At 37.4% G+C, this 19,860-nt stretch overlaps 1 protein-coding gene across 39 annotated transcripts in view; it reads right to left on the bottom strand.

Annotated features, from left to right (window-relative positions):
- The window catches only part of LOC18446390 (uncharacterized), a 118,966-nt gene extending 99,567 nt beyond the window's left edge, over window positions 1-19,399 (bottom strand). For 32 of the 39 annotated variants that reach the window (XR_016047109.1, XR_016047110.1, XR_016047112.1 and 29 more), the window contains exons 1-4: window positions 18,968-19,399; window positions 10,274-10,417; window positions 9,889-10,044; window positions 9,465-9,629 (exon numbers count right to left, since the gene is read on the bottom strand). Coding sequence is in view for 20 of the 39 variants with exons in the window: in XM_088855206.1 (XP_088711332.1) it covers window positions 9,465-9,629; window positions 9,889-10,044; window positions 10,274-10,417; window positions 18,968-19,064 (562 nt within the window). In the remaining 19 variants the exon portion in view is untranslated. Of the gene's footprint in view, window positions 1-7; window positions 236-4,462; window positions 4,723-9,464; window positions 9,630-9,888; window positions 10,045-10,273; window positions 10,418-18,967 lie in introns of those variants that run through there. The other 7 variants (XM_088855231.1, XM_088855235.1, XM_088855234.1 and 4 more) reach the window with 4 other exon arrangements.
- Window positions 19,400-19,860: the final 461 nt, after the last annotated feature.

Genomic DNA, 19,860 nt, shown 5'->3' with positions numbered 1-19,860 from the left:
ATTTTACCAGAAGTAGAGCAGGAGTTTGCTCTCAGTGAAGGGCCAAGGTATTCCACATCCCAAGGGTTTGAAGAATCAGACTGCTTCCATGCTTGCCAAACCCCTCTCCAATTCATTAACAGAGAATTCCATCAATAAATCCTCTGTTAATGAAACGGATCATACGGCCTCAACAAGCACATAAACAGTTCTTCCATCAACAACCCCTCCAATTTCAGTGTGGTTAGAGCAAATTCTGTCATCATCGAGCAACTCCAATCAATATTTCTCAAGGCAAAAGCATCTAGAGAGAGATAATTTGAGAGAAAAAAAGGAAAGGAAAGGGCCTGAAAGATTAAACTACGTAAATGCATTTAGAGAGAGAAAGAGCAAGAGAAAATGTGGAACCTACAAGAAAAACGACAGTCCGTGCAAAGAGATCAGGACTCTCGTGTCCACTAAAGTCCCGAAATTATGAAATAAAATAGCGTCTCTTCATATGAATCACTTCTAAAAACACTGTTTCTGTGATTATAATCAGAGGAAGAGTGCGATAAATAAAAGTGAGAATTTCCATCAATAATTTGCAAAAAAACTTCGAATGAAGATATATCATTGTTAAAAACACCATAGATAGCTACGATTCAGAGAAAAAACCAAGGAAAATATTGGTAAATTACAACGAAATTTATCATGCCGAGGAAATGGAAATAACATGGATGAAATGCGGTGAGGGGAAGCATATGAGCGCCTCGACCTTATAAGGTTTCAAGGAGAACGGAGAGAGAAGAAATTAGGGTATCTCTTTGCCCTTGGATACAGCTTAGAAAGTGCTGGTGGAAGCAGTCGGTAAACATGGGCTTCGGCTTTATTGGTTCATTGGATGATGAAAGTAACACTGCATCCCGAGTTCGATTCTTACCAAAACTAAAACAAGGAGCGTACATGCTGATTTGTACTCCAAAATTTTCAAACGAGCAGAGATGTACAGCTTGACGGGGAAAGAGACGGAGAGAGAGGAAAAGAAATGGGAAAGTACGAGAAAGAAAAAGACAAAAATAACATGATTTCATATGTGAAAGTTGAATACAATTGAGGGACTTCAAAATTTCAAGCTTCAGGGTGAACTACAATTAAAATAGAAAACGATATATACGCAGTATGAAAAACTAAAAAGAAGACATTCGTAATGGCATTATTTACCTGGGATATAGAGGTAAATTTCTCTAGGTGGGGTGTTCATAATTATATTTTTACAAGGAAAAAATCATCAACCGTTCTATGCTTTGATATGATAATCAACCAAAATTAAATCATTTTCCACCTTTCCAAAATCCATCTTCGAGATGGACTTCATATCAAAAATTCTAACACATTTATCACCACCACAACCAAATGATACTAACCAAAAAAAAAAGAATTTTAAGCATTAAAACTGATCTATTTTGCATTTTTTAATGGAATTAACATACCAGCACCCAGAACAAAACTAAAAAATTTAAAAAAACACGAACACTTTACCAAAAGTACAGGAAGAATTTGCTCTCAGTTAAGGACCAAGGTTTTCCACATCCAAAAGGATTGAAGAATCAGACTGCTTCCATGCTTGCCAAACCCCTCTCCTCTTCATTAACAGAGAATTCAATCAATAAATCCTTTGTTAATGAAAAGGATCATACGACCTCAACAAGCATACAAACACTTCTTCCATCAACATTCCCTTCATTAACAGTGTGGTTAAAGCAAATTCAGTCATCATTGTGTAACTCCAGTCAATATTTCTCTGGGCAAAAGCATCTAGAGAGACAATTAGAGAGAAAAAAGGGAAAGGAAAGGGTCTGAAAGATTAAACTAGGTAAAAGCATTAGAGAGAGAAAGAGCAAGAGAAAATGTGGGACCTACGAGAAAAGCGAGGGTCCATGCAAAGAGATCAAGACTCTCGTGTCCATTAAAGTCCCGAAATTATTAATTAATGTAGCATCTCTTCATAGGAATCGCTGCTAAAAACACCATTACTGCGATTATGATCAAAGGAAGAGTGCGATATATAAAAGTGAGAACTTCCATCAAAATTATGCCAAAAACATTCAAATGAAGATAATCCATTGTTAAAAGCACCATAGATAGTTGCGATTTAGAGGAAAAACCAAGGAGAGTGTTGGTAAATTACAACCTGCAGATAAAATGGAAATAACATGAACGAAATGGCAATGTGGGAAGGGCATGAGCGCCTCGACCTTATAAGGTTTTTGGGAGAACGAAGAGAAAAGAATTTAGGGTTTCTCATTGCCCTAGGATGGACGACTTAGTTAGCACTTCTGGAAGCAGACGGCAAATATGGGCTTGGGCATTATTGGTTTAGTGGTTGATGATTGTAACGCTGCATCCCAAGTTCAATTCCTACATGACTACAAAAAAGGAGCGTACGTGCTGATTTGTACTCCAAAAATTTCATACAAGGAAAGATGTACAACCTGAGGGTGAAAGCGAGGGAGAGAGAGGAAAACAAATGGGACAGTATGAGAAAGAAAAGGTAAAAATAACATGATTTCATAGGTGAATATTGAAGACAACTGAGGGACTTTAAATTTTCAATCTTCAGGGTGAAACTACAATTAAAATAGAAAAAGTTATACACGCAGTATGCAAAACTAAAAAGAAGACATTTGTCATGGCATTATTTACCAGGGATAAAGAGGTAAATTTCTCTAGGTGGGGGGTTCTTAATCATATTCTTACACGGAGAAAATAATCAACCTTTTTATGATTTGGCATGATTATCAACCAAAATTAAATCATTTTCCACCCTTCCAAAATTCATCTTCGAGATCGACTTCGTATCAATAATTCTACACATTTATCACCACTACAACCAAATGATACTAACCAAAAAAAAGAATTTTGAGCATTAAAACTGATCTCTTTGCATTTTTACATGGTATTAAGATACAAGTACCTAGAAGAAAACTAACAAAATGAAAAGAAAACACAAACATTTCACCAGAAGTACAGGGGAAGTTTGCTCTCAGTGAAGGGCCAAGGTTTTCCACATCAAAAGGGATTGAAGAATCAGACTGCTTCCATGCTTGCCAAACCCCTCTCCTCTTCATTAACAGAGAATTCCATCAGTAAATCGCCTGTTAATAAAAAGGATCATACGGCCTTGACAAGCACACAAACACTTCTTCCATCAAACAATCCCTCGATTTTCAGTGTGGTTAAAGCAAATTCAGTCATCATCGAGCAATTCCAATCAATATTTCACTGGGCCAAAGAATCTAGAGAGAGATAATTAGAGAGAAATAAAGGGAAAGGAAAAGGTCTGAAAGATTAAACTAGGTAAAAACATTTAGAGAGAAAAAGAGCAAGGGAAAATGTGGAACCTAAAAGAAAAGCGACGGTCCGTGCAAAGAGATCAGGACTCTTGTATCCAATAAAGTCCCGAAATTATGAATTAATGTAGCATCTCTTCATAGGAATCGCTGCTAGCGATTATGTTCAGAGGAAGAGTGCAATATATAAAAGTGAATATCCATCAAAATCTTGCGAAAAAAATTCGAAAAGATAAATCATTGTTAAAAGCACCATAGATAGCTTTGAGTCAGAGGAAAAACCAAGGAGAATGTTGGTAAATTAAAACGAAAATCAACCTGCAGAGAAAATGGTAATAACATGGATGGAATTCGGTTAGGGGAAGGGTATGAGCGCCTCGACCTTATAAGGTTTCTGGGAGAACAGAGAGAGAAGAAATTAGGGTTTCGCTTTGCCCTAGGATGGATGGCTTAGATAGTGCTGGTGGAAGCAGTAGGTAAATAAGGGCTTGGACTTTATCGGTTCATTGGATGATGAATGTTACACTGCATCCCGAGTTCTATTCCTACCTGAACTACAAAAAAGGAGCATACATGCTGATTTGTACTCTAAAAATTTCATCCAAGCAAGAGATGTACAGCCTGACGGGCACAGAGAGAGAGATAGAGAGGAAAGGAAATGGAACAGTACGAGAAAGAAAAAGAAAAAAAACATGATTTCATATGTGAAATTTGAAAAGAATTGCAAGACTTCAAAGTTTCAATCTTCAAGGTGAAACCTACAATTAAAATAGAAAAAGACATACACGCAGTATGCAAAACTAAAAGGAAGACACTTGCAATGCCATTGTTTACCGGGGATATAGAGGTAAATTTCTCTAGGTGGGGTGTTCATAATCATATTCTTCCAAGGAGAAAGTCATCAACCTTTTTATGCTTTGGCATGATAATAAAAAAAAATTAAATCATTTTTCACCCTTCCAAAATTCATCTTCGAGAAGCACTTCATATCTAAAATTCTACACATTTATCACTACTACAACCAAGTGATACTAACAAAAAAAAAGAATTTTGAGCATTAAAATGGATCTATTTTGCATTGTTTCATTGTATTAAGACACCACCACCCAGAAGAAAACTAACAAAATGACAAGAAAACACGAACATTTTACCAGAAGTACAAGGGGAGTTTTCTCTGAGTTAAGGACCAAGGTTTTCTACATCCAAAGGGATTGAAGAATCAGACTGCTTCCATGCTTGCCGGACCCCTCCCCTCTTCATTAACAGAGAATTCCATCAATAAATCATCTGTTAATGAAAAGGATCATACGGCCTCAACAAGCACACAAAAATTTCCTCTATCAACAATCCCTCCATTTTCAATATGGTTAAAGCAAATTCAGTCATCATCGAGCAGCTCCAGTCAATATTTCTCTGGACAAAAGCATTTAGAGAGAGATAATTAGAGATAAAATAAGGGAAAGGAAAAGGCCTGAAAGATTAAACTAGATAAAAGCATTTAGAGAGAGAAAGAGCAAGAGAAAATGTGGAACCTACGAGAAAAGCGAGGGTCCATGCAAAGAGATCAAGACTCTCGTGTCCATTAAAGTCCCAAAATTAAGAATTAATGTAGCATCTCTTCATATGAATCGCAGCGAAAAACACCATTACTGCGATTACGATCAGACGAAGAGTGCGATAAATAAAAGTGAGAATTTCCATCAAAAATTTGCGAAAAAAATTCGAATGAAGATGAATCGTTGTTAAAAACACCATAGATAGCATCAATTTACAGGAAAAAGCAAGGAGAATGTTGGTAAAATAAAGCGAAAATCAACCTGCAGAGAAAATGGAAATAACATGGATGGAATGCGGGGAGGAGAAGGGCATGAGCGCCTCGACCTTAAAAAGTTTTTTGGAGAACGGAAAGAGAAGAATTAGGGTTTCTCTTTGCCCTAGGATGGACGGCTTAGATAGTGCTGGTGAAAGCAGTCAGTAAATATGGGCTTGGGCCTTCTTGGTTTATTGGATGATGAATGTAACACTATATCCCGAGTTTGATTCCTACCGGAAATACAAAAAAGGAGTGTACAAGCAGATTTGTACTTGAAAAAATTCATTCTGAGCAGAGATGTACGGCCTAACAGGGAAAAAGCGGGACAGAGGGAAAAAGAAATGGGGCAGTACAACAAAGAAAAAATAAAAATAACATGATTACATAAATGAAAATTTAAGACAATTGAGGGACTTCAAAGTATAAACCTTCGGGGTGATACTACAATTAAAATAGAAAATGATATACATGCAGTATGCAAAACTAAAAAGAAGACATTGGTTAATTGGATGACGAATATAGCACTCCATCCCAAGTTCGACTCCCACCTGAACTACAAAAAAAGGAGCGCACATGCTGATTTGTACTACAAAAATTTCATACGAGACGAGATGTACAGCCTGACCGGGAAAGAGAGGGAGAGAGGGGAAAAGAAATGGGACAGTACGACAAACAAAAAGTAAAAATAACATGATTTCATAAGTGAAAATTGAAGCCAATTGTGGGACTTCAAAGTTTCAATCTTCAGGGTGAAACTACAATTCAAATAGAAAACGATATATACGCAGTATGCAAAACTAAAAGGAAGACATTCGTAATGTCATTATTTACCTGGGATATATAAAGGTAAATTTCTCTAAAAGGAAGACATTCGTAATGGCATTATGTACTTGGGATATATAAAGGTAAATTTCTCTAGGTGGGGTGTTCATAATCATATTCTTACAAGGAGAAAATCATCAACCATTTATGTTTTGGCATGATAATCAACCAAAATTAAATCATTTTCTACACTTCCAAAATCCATCTTCGAGATGGACTTCATATCTAAAATTCTACACATTTATCACCACTACAAGCAAATGATACTAACAAAAAAAAAGAATTTTAACCATTAAAACTGATTTATTTTGCATTCTTTCATGGTATTAAGCTACCAGCACCCAGCAGAAAACTAACAAAATGAAAAAAAAACACGAACATTTTACCAGAAATACAGGGGGAGTTTGCTCTCAGTGAAGCGCCAAGGTTTTCCACATCCAAAGGGATTGAAGAATCAGACTGCTTCCATGCTTGCCAAACCCCTCTCCTCTTCATTAACACAGAATTCCATCAATAAATCCTCTATTAATGAAAAGGATCATACGGCCTCAACAAGCACACAAACACTTCTTCCATCAACAATCCCGCCATTTTCAGCGTGGTTAAAGCAAATTCAGTCATCACCGAGCAATTCCACTCAATATTTCACTGGGCAAAAGCATCTAGATAGAGATAATTAGAGAGAAAATAAGGGAAAGGAAAAGGGTTGAAAGATTAAACTAGGTAAAAGCATTTAGAGAGGGAAAGAGCAAGAGAAAATGTGGAACCTACGAGAAAAGCGAGGGTCTGTAAAAAGAGATCAGGGCTCTTGTGTCCATTAAAGTCCCGAAATTATGAATTAATGTAGCATCTCTTCGTAGGAATCGCTGTTAAAAACACCATAAATGCGATTATGATCAAAGGAAGAGTGTGATACATAAAAATGAGAATTTCCATCAAAAGCTTGCGAAAAAAATCACATGAAGATAAATCGTTTTTAAAAGCACCATAGATGTCTTCGATTTAGAGGAAAAACTAAATAAAAACGAAAATCAACCTGCAGAGAAAATGGAAATAACATGGATGGAATCCGATGAGGAAAAGGGCATGAGTGCCTCAACCTTATAAGGTCTCTTGGAGAACGGAGAGAGAAGAAATTAGGGTTTCTCTTTGCCCTAGGATGGACGGCTTAGATAGCGTTGGTGGAAGCAATCGGTAAATATGGGCTTGGGCCTCATTGGTTTATTGGAAGATGATTGTAACACTGCATACCGAGTTCGATTCCTACTTGAACTACAAAAAAGGAGCATACATGCTGATTTGTACTCCAAAAATTTCATATGAGCAGAGTTGTACAGCCTGATGGGGAAAGAGAGGGAGAGAGAGGAAAAGAAATGGGATAGTACGAGAAAGAAAAAGTAAAAATAACATGATTTCATATGTGTAAATTGAAGACAATTGAGGGACTGCAAAGTTTCAATTTTCAAGGTGAAACTACAATTAAAAGAGAAAAAGATATACATGCAGTATCCAAAACTAAAAGGAAGACATTTGTAATGGCATTATTTACCTGGGATATAGTGGTAATTTCTCTAGGTGGGGTATTCATAATCATATTTTTACAAGGAGAAAATCATCAAACTTTTTATGCTTTGGCATGATAATCAACCAAAATTAAATCATTTTTCGCCCTTCCAAAATCCATCTTTGAGATGGACTTCGTATCTAAAACTCTACACATTTATCACTACTACAACCAAATGATACTAACAACAAAAAAGAATTTTGAGCATTAAAACTGATCCATTTTGCATTTTTTCATGGTATTAAGATACCAGCACCCAGAAGAAAACTAACAAATTGAGAGAAAACACGAACATTTTACCAGAAGTATAGGGGGAGTTTGCTCTCAGTGAAGGGCCAAGGTTTTCTACATTCAAAGGGATTGAAGAATCAGACTGCTTCCATGCTTGCCAAACCCCTTTCCTCTTCAATAACAGAGAATTCCATCAATAAATGCTCGGTTAATGAAAAGGACCATAAGGCCTCAACAAGCACACAAACAAAATTAGTTTGATTTGTTTGATTACACAAAGAATCGCTGTTGATTTTGCCAAAATACATCTTGATACATTATATGGTTTTCTAAGTAATTACTTTTAAATTAATTTACTAAATAAAATTAGGAATAATTTAAAAATAAAATTAGAAATTTCGGAAAATAAGGCTCTTGATACATACAGTATGAGAAAATATATTTTTTTTCAATTTTTTGTAATGATATTTACTTTTATCTCATGAATTTATAATTTTAATAAAAAAAACTCGTATGTTTCAATTTTATCTTCAATTTTTTTTAATGCAATAAAATGTAAACTCTCTGCATGTATGTTTTTCTATTTTAACGTCATGAGAGCTGAGCTTTTGTGGTATAATATGCTATTTGTTGAGAATATGTCAGTATTTGTCGTCGACAGTGTCATCGGTAGTGAGTGAAGCACTACAAATGTGAAAGTGGCCTCCACAGTAACGCGAGCAATACCAATCCCTTTTGGCTACCCTATCTGCCAAATCATTAGTTTCCCAATAGATATGACAATATAAGCAACCAATAGAATCTCTCCAAAAAGAGGAGCTCTTCCATTACCTCAGCCATCTTCCACAAATTACCAGTAGTCCTAATAACACTGAGATAATTGCTCTCCACTAGTAGAGGTCCCAAGAGGAAGAAGTAAATGCTCTCAATCTGTTAGAACCATAGCCTCACGAACAAAGCCAGAAGGTCCCAAACAATAAAAATAATAATAATAATTAAATCAAAGACATGTTTGTGTTATCTCGGAACATCACCCAGGCCTTTGACCATAGGTTAATGAAGTCCATCAAAGTTCAGCTCTGTAAATTCAGCTGGTCTCCAAGTGTTACATTGTATGGGGCCTACAATCCCATTGATTAGAACAGTGAGCCATTTCGAGACAATCTCATGCTCGGACACCAGGAAATTCAAAAACTAAAAACACATGCATTAGGAGAATTTCACCATAAAATCACTTGTTATGATATTCAGAAGAGTCTAATTCAGAAGTAAGAGCTCTCACTCCCAAGAATGCAGAAGTCAGAAATGACACCCATTCAACCACATTTCCATCATAAATCTGGCTCAACTGCAAGACGAACTTTCTTATATCTAACATGCTATGGCTTCTTCACATAAAATCATGTGGCAGATGAAAATAAACAAAACCAAGAGAAACTCAAAACCCAATAGCAATGAAAAGCTTTAAGGGAACAGCAGTGGCCTATTTTAGGCTTATAATTTCAAAACCTAAATATCAAATGGAAAAGCAGCATGTACTGCCATGATTCTGTGGCATTAAGAGAGGTACTACAACAGAATTATATTTTGAGGAAATAAGATAGACTCTACCAATCATGTAAATTTATCCATAGTTAACAAGAGCAGCTTCTGAAAGTTTATCAGAAAACAAAACTAAAATAAACCTACAACAAGTTAAGCATGCAGAACTCTGTATCTTCACCTGTTAAAGCAAGTGTGTGAGCAGCTCCACAAGCAACACGCACAAAATGCAAATCACGAGTTCCCTTGACGATACGAGGTTGAATCACATCAACAACATCAATCGCATCCTTGTGTCCCAGTTGACCAAACTCAGAAGCACCCCAGGAGACCACAGCACCCATATCTAAAATGATAATGCATTATCAAAAAATGTAACGGTTGCAACAAGTAATAACATATGTGATCAGAAATGAATCCATATTCAAAAATCAGTTTAAGTAGCTACATGATCAGAACCAAAACATTTCCTAGCTCCCTGTACATGCCCATGTGTTTTCCTAAGAATGCTAAAATTTTCTAAGAACAATCAAACTCTATAGGTACACACTTAAATACAACTAGAATCAAGAAATCTTCAAAGGAATATAAACAGTCTGTGGTACCAGTAACAGCAACTGTATGAGCTTGACCACAGGCAACATGTGAAATCCGATAAATATCCAAAGAAGATACTCGCATAGAAGATAATTGTGATTCTCTCGACCGAACGCCAAGTTGACCAGAGTCATTGTTCCCAGTCATAAATAAATCACCTTCTCCTAAAAGTCAAATCATGACATTAGTTCATTACGAAAATCCCAAAAAAAACAAAGGCCAAATAAACTAAATTTGCAAACAGGAAAGTGTATATTTTCATTTGAAAATAAAAATAAAGGTTATTTTATCCCAAAAAATAATAATAATAATGAAAGAAAGTCCAAACTGGTATGTTAAAATGACACCCATAATTGATCCACATTTTATAAATTTATCAAATTCAATCCTCACCAGTTAGAAATGCAGTATGAAAGTCATTGCCAGACACATGAACAATACTTTTGTCAGACAAAGATTGAATGCATGTTGGGAAGTCACGTCCAGCATCATCACCAAGTCCTAGCTGCCCATAGTCCCCTCTTCCCCATGCAAAAACTAAAAAAGCAAAAGATATTAAACTCCTCAAGTTTCAAAAGACATAAAACTCCTCAGATTTATCAAAATCTATAAAAATAACACCTTGCAATCTTTAAACCAAGGGAAATTACCCATGAAAGTGAACTATTCACTATTTTACTCAATTGCAACTATTCCAACTCATGGTAAATCAAAAGAGCTGGTGCGAATGTTAAATAAGTTCATCTCTAATGGGTATTTGCATAAATTTCCCTTGTACCAATTATACCATGCCACTATAAGGCTCCTCCTGTTACATCTTCATAATGTTATTCAACCTTTAGAAAACATTCTTTTAACTCCAAAATGCCATTTTAATTAAAATAAGAAAATAAAACAGAAGATTATACTTCTATGGTATAAAATATCTAAGAACATACAAAAACATAACCCTGTTAAGGGCTATGAAGTCTCAATAACAAAGAACTCTTTATATGACGAATTTCTTCGGGCTGCACAAAATTCAAAACCCACAGGCCATATGGACTTGCATAAAAGTGATACTTCGTGAAGCTGCAGAGGACCACAATGCCTCCCCCACCACTCTCTCTTCCCCGCCATCTTTAAGCATCCAAATCTCCCATACTCGTTGTTCTTGACCACAAGCCATTGCCCTATGATAACTCAATAATCAATCAAGAATTTGGGGAAGGTACCTCAACTATGGCCGTCACAAGCAATGCAACAGTTCTGAAATCCCTTTTGGCACACGTACCATGACAAGTAACATGTCCCATGTATTTGCTTTTAAAATAGCCAATTCACACTATTAAAATGAAATGTATAACATAAATGAAAACATATACTCAAAAAACAAGTACTAAGGACTGAGATCAATGGACAGCACACCATGCCAAAACAACTAGAACGAAAATGGAAGCTATCAAAGCATAAAAGAGGAAAGCCAGCTAGAACAAGAAATCAGTGTCAGGATCTTCACTTAAATACGTGAAAGTAGGATAATGTGATCTAGCCAAGTATATACAGTTATAATTTTTCTTTTCTTTTTTTTATTCATCTAGAACACTTACAGGTATCCAAAATTACAGTGTTATTCACAAAATGTACCGTAATATAATCTAGGATCTTCTCTTGCATATCATTACAATTCTTTACACTTAAACAAAAATACAATGCATGAAGAATCAAGAAACATGAAGCCATTAAAATTACCGAATAAGTTACCTTAGGTTACCCTCAAGGACTTCGTACAACCCACACCAGGTCTCCTCCACCAATGGCACACGGGCTCTTGGTCCTAACCTTGTCTCATAATTTGGGAAGCCTAGGCAAAACCTCTTGCGATCATGACATGGGATGCAAGCAATCGCATTGCACAAGAGAATAACACAACCACCATCTAGTCGAGGGTATGCTACCCTCTAGTGGCTTGGGCGTGCCCCTTAGAGTTTGCTCTACGCTTAAAGCAATTCAAAACCCTACCTAGAAGAGAGAAATAAGAGAGAGGGAGAGAGTGGGGCATACCTGACAGAAGCCAATCCAATTTCACATATGTAGAGAATACACCCTCATAGAGAATATTTATAGAGAGGAGGCAAGGGTTTTGGGGTCCAGGGTTTAGCCATCATTATGAGACTTAATCTTAACCATAGATCTTGGAGACCTGTGGGGTGCAGGGATTATAGCCCTTCATTCTTTAGATCAGCTATCATGATTAGTGGAATGAGCTAGAACCATTATCCCTCAATCTCCATAACTCTATTCCCATCAAATATTTGTGTAGAGAAAACACTATGTATTTACAAATCTAGTTTCAATCAATCTCTACACCTTCCTATTTCAAATCAATCAAACTTATTCCAAAAAGTCTTCCTTTTATTTTCAAAGCAAGTAGATGGCTTCCATCACAAGCTACACATTAAAAGGAAAGAAAGAAATATGTGGGGCGTCCCACAAATAGTGAGCTATGTAGGCCCCATGCCCCATGCCCCACGCCCCCCACCCCCACGTAATGGGTTTAAAATGGTGGGCCCAAAGTTCCAATGGGCCCCCACACCCTAAAAAGAATTTTTGATAAATAAAAAGATTTTTAGAAAACCAGTAAATATTTTTTCCCTCTAAATTAAATAAATCCAGGAAATTAATTTTTCCATATTTAAAAATCCTTTACTAAAATAAAATATCCAGAGAGATCTAAAAATTCAAAATTATCTAAAACATAATTAACATATAAGTAAACATATTTAAGAAGATTTGACGGGAATTGGATCCAAGGAGTTAAGAATATTAGAAATATACTTAAGACTACATCCCTTCTGAAAACTGCATCTCACTGTCATTTTCTCAAACCGACCCAACAGTTTCATGACCCACAGCGCTTCGTAAGGATTCATACTTGGACTATCAAAGTCAGCCAATAAATAAAGCATAATTGATCCTAGCCTGTAGATTACGGGTTCCTCCCTAAGGAGAAGTCTTGGCCCCATTCTAACACAATACCTCATAGGCCCTACCAACACAGTCTAGTATTGTAAGGAGACATCTCTTCAGCACATGTACACAACATACAACCTCACCCAAATGGCTGCTTCCTAGAAGTTATCTAGTGTACATGATGTTCGATGGTAATGATGATGGTTTTGGTCCTTGTCCTCTCCAACCAATCACCATACACAGGGATCACACCCAGTCCCCTGGCTGACCAGCCTATGCCCAACTCCAACCTCATCAAGAGACAACCCCAAATCAAAACCCTTATCAGTTGTGCACAAATGCCTAGGGCTATGGGTTTTTAGGCATCAACCAGAACTATAGCCCGTCAAAACTCAGGTGAGTCATGGCATCAGCGATGCCCCACAATCCATCCAGACTATGCTCCCACATGAGCTATCACATCACTATAGTCATAGTCTTACATGCTCTCATAGGGCCTTTAAATGGCCACATAACCCCAACAATACGACATAAGACGAGGTCCGAATGATAATTACACAGCTTAGTTGTAATTTCAGCAGGTCCTGGTTGTCACCTCAAAGTTAACTTCACATAACCAACAATTAAGCATGAGTGCGGTATATTAAGTAGTCCAATCCTTCCTCGTGTATGATTGCTTGACTTCTCAAACAAGGGAAGGAAATTTATATCAGGTAGTTGATTATACAATATTATTAAGTCTTCCATCTACATGGCTGCTTTGAATATTACCACACATGAAAGTGTTACCAATTCATGTATTAGTTAGAGAAACTTCAGGCATTTCCCCTAGATTGTGGCACATAAATGCATACATGAACACACGTAACAAGGAAACACAAATACTTTTTTGTTTTTGAATTGTATTAATTTTCAATACAAGTGCCCCCCACATGCATGCAAACACACATATAATGGCTGATGGAATAGAACACACCCAACAGCCTAGATTGAACGCGAGTGGATCATATAGTCAGCACTGTGACTAAGTGTTTGACTCATAACTTTTTTATGAATCCAATATGACCTGAAATTTTTAGGGCAAGTACCACACACAAAGATGAACCAAAAAAATATAAAAAATAGTACGATAAATTCTAAATGGCAAAAATACCAAACGAATGTGGCTAGGGCTGGTCACTATAAACTTTGCAATTCTTTTTTTGTGCACATTAGTGAAGTGCATATGTCCCCAAATTTCAGGCCAAACGAATATATATATATATATATATATAAGGATGCTCTTGAATCTAATTGTTTTAAAATTAGCCGGACTAAGACAAGTATATGGAATGCAAGTTTAATAATAATATGAGCAGAGACAAGGAAGTAGTTAATAATGATAGCCAAAAAATACCAAAAAGAGCGCATTTTCAATATCTTCAGTCGACAATTCACAAAAATAGAGAGATTAAGGAAAATATCGCACGTAGAATTAAAGCTGAGTGGGCAAAGTGGAGATGTGCAACCGCAGTTTTATGTGATCGTTGCATACCAATGAAGCTGAAGGGGAAGTTCTATAGGACAGCTGTGAGATTGGCTTTGCTTTAAGGGGCTGAATGTTGAGAGGTCAAGAAACAACATAATCATAAAATGAGTGTAGCTGATATGAGGATGTTAAGATGGATGAGTGGCAAGAGAAGAAGGGATAGATTTAATACATTAGGGAGAACTTAGATGTGGCTCCAATAGACGACAAGATGAGAGAAAGTAGACTTCGGTGGGCTAGCCATGTGCAGTGCGAACCTAGTACAGCACCTATTAGAAGGTGCAAGTTGGTTGAAGTGGAAGGCTCAAAAAGGGCAAGGGGTAGGCCCAAAAAAACATGGTTGGAAGTAGTGAGAACAGACAAAGGGATTTATGGCCTCACTGAGGGTATCGTCCTTGATAAAGCAGAATGGTGAACTAGCATTCGTATAGCAGACCCCAAACAGTTGGGAAAAGGCTCTGATAATGTCATACATGTTGGTTATAGGATTCACCAATATTTGGTTAATTGCTCTGAAACTATTTGATTATGTAGTACACTAATAATATTTTTCCTTATGTATGTGTGTGAACGTATTTTATTATTGTACAACAACAGGCCGACAGAACAGCATACACCCACAGTAGATTTAATCTTGGCAAAACAAATGGCCATAAATTGATTTGGTTTTTTTTTTTTAATAACTCAAATCAAAAATAAAGACAGCAATTCAACGATATTTGGTCAATTCTTTATTTGGATTACTTTTATTATTCTTATTGGGTGTGCCCTATTTTGATGCATGACATTGATTTTGATGATATCTTTAGTCTTGTGGTTAAACCTTGAGCTTAGTTGTATCCCAACTAAGCTAATTGTTCAATCAAGTAGCTTGATGTCAAGAATGTGGTCCTTATTGAGGAAGTTTACATGTGCCAGCCCCCAGTTTTTGTGAACCAGTTCAGCCTGATTATGTCGTCTCCAGAAAGAGATTTATGCACTAAAACAAGTTACACAAGCCTAGTTTCAATGATTTAGCTCCTATCTCCTAAGTTTTGCTTTCGTTGTACTAAGCTTTGTCAAACATGATTCTCGAGGAATCTTGATCTTACTCTTATATGTAGATGGCAGCATGTTAAGTAGGTCTACAATGTGTGACATTAACGGTCCTACTCCTCTCCATACTCGGTTTGACATGAAAACTAGGTGATCTCCACTACTTCTAGATGTGGAAGTTCATGGAATAGATGATACCCTCCGTCTGGCCAAACCCATTTCGAGTCCTACTGTTGTTGGCTCTAAGCCTATCTATACAGAATAGCATCAACTTCCAAATTATTGTTAGTATCGCTTGGTGCTCTTCAATACGCTACAATTGCTCGTCTTGATATTTCTTATGGTGTTAACCAAGCATTGCAACAATTTATGCTTGAACCCACTGCTACACATCCAACTGTTGTTAAACATATCCTGTAGCATTCAGAAGGAACTCCCGATAAATGAGCCTTTTGTTCTCACACTACGTGCATTCTCAGATGCCAAGTGGGCAGGTTGTCCACATGATCAAAGATCAATCACAAGTCTTTGAGTCTTCCTCGACCCAAATCTCATATCATGCTTCCAAGAAACAACGCACGGTATTAAGATTGAGGAGAGTGAAATATTGCTCCATGGCTATCGTGGCTCTTGAAGTAATTGGATACAACATTTACTTTTTGTCCCTGGCGTTTTTCCTTCATATCCACCTACTTTACTTTGTGATAATCTTAGGGCAACTTATCTCGTGGCAAAACCGGTGATACATGCCGGAACAAAGCATATTGAGATCTACTACCACTTCATTCAGGAATGAATGTGCGGCGGTCCACTTTATGTCCAATTTCCCCCACTCATCTTGTGGAGTGTGTAAAGGATAGGGATTGATTGTGTTGTAACCATTGCATTTATTCTTGTAATCATCATAATCTTTTGTAACCTCCCAATTCATATTTTTTGTAACCTCCCAATTCATTTTTTTGTAACATACCAATAAGGGTATGTCATCAGATGGGAGCGAGGCAGCAATGGTTTACAAAAGAAAGAAGATTCAAACGTAAGGAGAGGGTTACAGTTACCAGTTTCTCTCTCAAAGTTTGAAAGAGCTAGAGAAAGAGATGGCTCTAGAGAAGTTGCTCAAGGCTTAAACCAAACCAGTGATGGCTCCACCACCGTCAAACACTGAGCTTTTTGTAGGACTAAACAAAGGCCGTCACCAAAATAGAGATTGTTCCATGCCCATCGGAAAGAAAAAGGGACAAGCAGTAAAGGGAAGTCATGGGCTTTGCGCCACTGAGTTGGTGAAAGTTGGGAAAGATAAAAAGATCAGAGAGAAAGAGATCAGTTAGAGAGAAAGAAGAAAGATATCAGTTAGAGAGAGAGAGAAGTTGGGCATCCAATGTGTAGAGAGAGAGACAAGGAGATTTTTTTTTTTTTTTGTTGAGAGAGAACGGGGAGATATTGCCTTAATGGGTATCCAATGGAGAAAGATGACCTTGAAAGAGGCGTGGGATGAGAGAGAGAGAGAGAGAGAGAGAGATGTGTCAAAAAAAGTTTGACGCACAATTTAAACTTGAAACCTTGAAAAGAGGCGTGAGAGAGAAAGAGAGAGCAGCATCAAATATTTGATGCACAGTTTAGAGAGAGAAAGTGTGCGACAGTTTAGAGAGAGAGTTGTTTGGAAAAGATAAGAGGCATCGATGAGAGTTCGAGAGATCGGAGAGTGGAGAGAGACCAAGAGATAAGAGAGAGATTTGAGAGATAAGAGAGAGAGTATCTGAGTGACCAAGAAAGTGCGAAGACCGAGAAAACAGATAATGAGACTGTGATAGAGAAATGGAGAGAGACTGAGAGAAAATAGAGAATGAGAGAGAACCTCAAGGTTATTGCAGAGTTTTAACGCTAAGACGGGAGGCTAGGGTCGTAGCCAATGTAACCATCATCATCGAATGGGCGAGATGAAGCCCTAGGATCCTCCCCATCATGGCTGAAAGTGTCAAATCCTTACATGTTTCAGGAGAGAGAGACACGGTAACAGAGTGGAGAAAGGCTCTAAACGAGAGATAGAGAGAGGATGGATCGGAGTGCAAGGGAAGCTACAGATCAAGAAGCTAGTCTTGAAATGGGGGAGATGCGGGAGAAAGTGATGATACCCACAGGGAGAGATAGACTGAAAATTTAAGAGACCCGCACACAGTTTGCCTCTTTTGCATAGAGAAAGCTTAGAGACCAAGTTGCAGAGAAACAGAATGAGATAACTGCTGAGCTAGAGATATTATTAGACAGTGAGAGGGAGAGCAAAATAGGATCCTCAGCTTAGAGAGAGAGAGAGATGAAGTTACACGTGATCAGCCGGACCCAGCTTTTAAAGAGAGAAAGTAATACTTGCACCCTGAAATATATGGAAGAAATGTAGAGAGAGATAACCAAATTTGTTAGCAGAGAAAGAAAGAGACTTCGGGCTTTGAAAGAGAGAGAAGAAGGTACAGACGAAATTTTCGGAATGAATATGAGCCAACAACAGGGCAGACGGTCTTGAAATTTCCCGACCTCAAATCTGAGGTTGGCAAACTTAGATCCAAGCCGAGGCGAGGATCTTGAAATTTCCCGACCTCAGATCTGAGGTTGGCGAGCTCAGATCTGAGCCAAGGCGAGGAGTCTATGGCTCTAATACCATGTGAGAAACTCAAAACACTGCGGCAACTCTCTATATATTAAATTCATAAAGAATATATAATACCCCGTATAAATATACGGCTAATAACAGTTTTGGATAGATACTAATAGCTATTGATAATTACTAATTAATACTATCATAATCAAGAGATGCTAGACACCTAATCTTATCAAGAGATGTATACCCAAGAGATATATACCCATACAGTCATACAGATACGTATACGTACAGACACTGATATATATCCGTAATGATGTATATCAATACGCTAACAAGGTCAAGAATACAGCCCCCATGTGCAAACAATTGTAACAGCCCAATGGGCCTTCTCCATATAAGAGAATTACAATTTTGTTTCAGCCTAAGAAAATAAAATTCACATGCGTGCATCCAAACACACACCGCTATACGATACATTGAAATTAAGACTGATAGTGTTACCTATTTGGAAGAAAACTCAGGTTATCTAAATGACAACCCAATGCACGCACAATTTTTTCATCAAAAGACAATCGCTACTGTAAAATCTCCAAGTCCAAAAATAAGAAAAGAAAAAAAGAAAAAAAAAGAAAGGAAAAGAAACATATCGTTGAAGAGTTATAACCAGAAGCTCCACAACACTTCAACTAAGATCCGATGGCCCCAATCGAACTTCCATCTTGTGACAGACAAGTACAAACTCTAGAGCTTTAAAACACAATTCCACGCACCAAAGTAAAAGCCGACAAACCTAATTACACTTTCACTGCCAGAATTCAAATTAGTGGACCATGACAACAATGATACGACACAAATCACCTTAACTTCAAGTAATCTATGGAAATTTAGTTTTCTGAACACAATAGAATTTTATAGTGAGAAAGAGAGGGGGAGAGAGAACCCAATAAGTAAGCAAATGGAAAAAGAGCATGAATACCAAGAGTGGAGTTAGGGTAGAGAGAAGAAGCAGAAGGAAAGTCATCTTCGTCGAATTGCAGAGAACGAGGGACAGTGTTCGAAGCCGTAACTTCCATGGATCTACTCTACTGCAACTCCAATCTCGAAATGAGCACGATCCAACCCTTCTTAACCACTTCCAGCTCTTCCTTCTTAACCTTTTCCAGTTCTTTCACACTCTCTCTTCCCACAAAAAGTCTCCGTTTCTCTTTTTCTAAAGCTGTTGTCCTAAAAGCCTTTTCTCTTTTTGTAAAGCTTTCGTCCTGAAAGGTTAAAGCCACAGCCCTCCTCTCCCTCCAAGTTTTTCACCATCGGACACCCCACCTAATCAGTTTTGTCTCTCTCGGACCATTTTATGGGACTCCACTCTCTCTCTCCCCGGAATATAAGTCCTTCCGCGTATTCTTTCTCCCTCTAAAAAGTTGCCCTCTCTTTATTATAATACGGGAAAAATATATCTATTTTCACAATCGATCCAATGTGTTTTAAAAGGTATCTTGAACCATAAGAATTGTACATTTATTTCTTCTCACTTCTCAAATTAATTTAAACCTCTTTTTAACCCAAATTGTTGGGTTTATGTGACTTTTAAGGGCTTTATAGGAGCTTATATGAACAGTGTATACAGTGAAATATTAACTCAGTAGTGGAATATGCTCCACTTGTGAACTATATTAGGCATATGTAATTGTCGATACTCAGCCTAGGCTTGACGTGTTAGGTCAGTCGAGTGGAAAAAAACCTAAGGTACCTCGGCATAAAGATGAAACCGATGATGGTTTAGTGGGTTAGCCTTTGATGAGGTCGGAATATGCCCGAATGAGAGCCGAGAGACAGTGTGACCCTTGTGTGTGATGAATAGTCTATAAAAAT

This window comes from Amborella trichopoda, chromosome 13 (genome assembly GCF_054954075.1).
Source record: "Amborella trichopoda isolate Santa Cruz 75 chromosome 13, AtrichopodaSantaCruz75HAP2 v2.0, whole genome shotgun sequence".
NCBI lineage: Eukaryota > Viridiplantae > Streptophyta > Magnoliopsida > Amborellales > Amborellaceae > Amborella > Amborella trichopoda.
The sequence above is the reverse complement of the archived record's forward strand: the minus strand, read 5'-3'. Positions and strand labels throughout refer to the sequence as shown.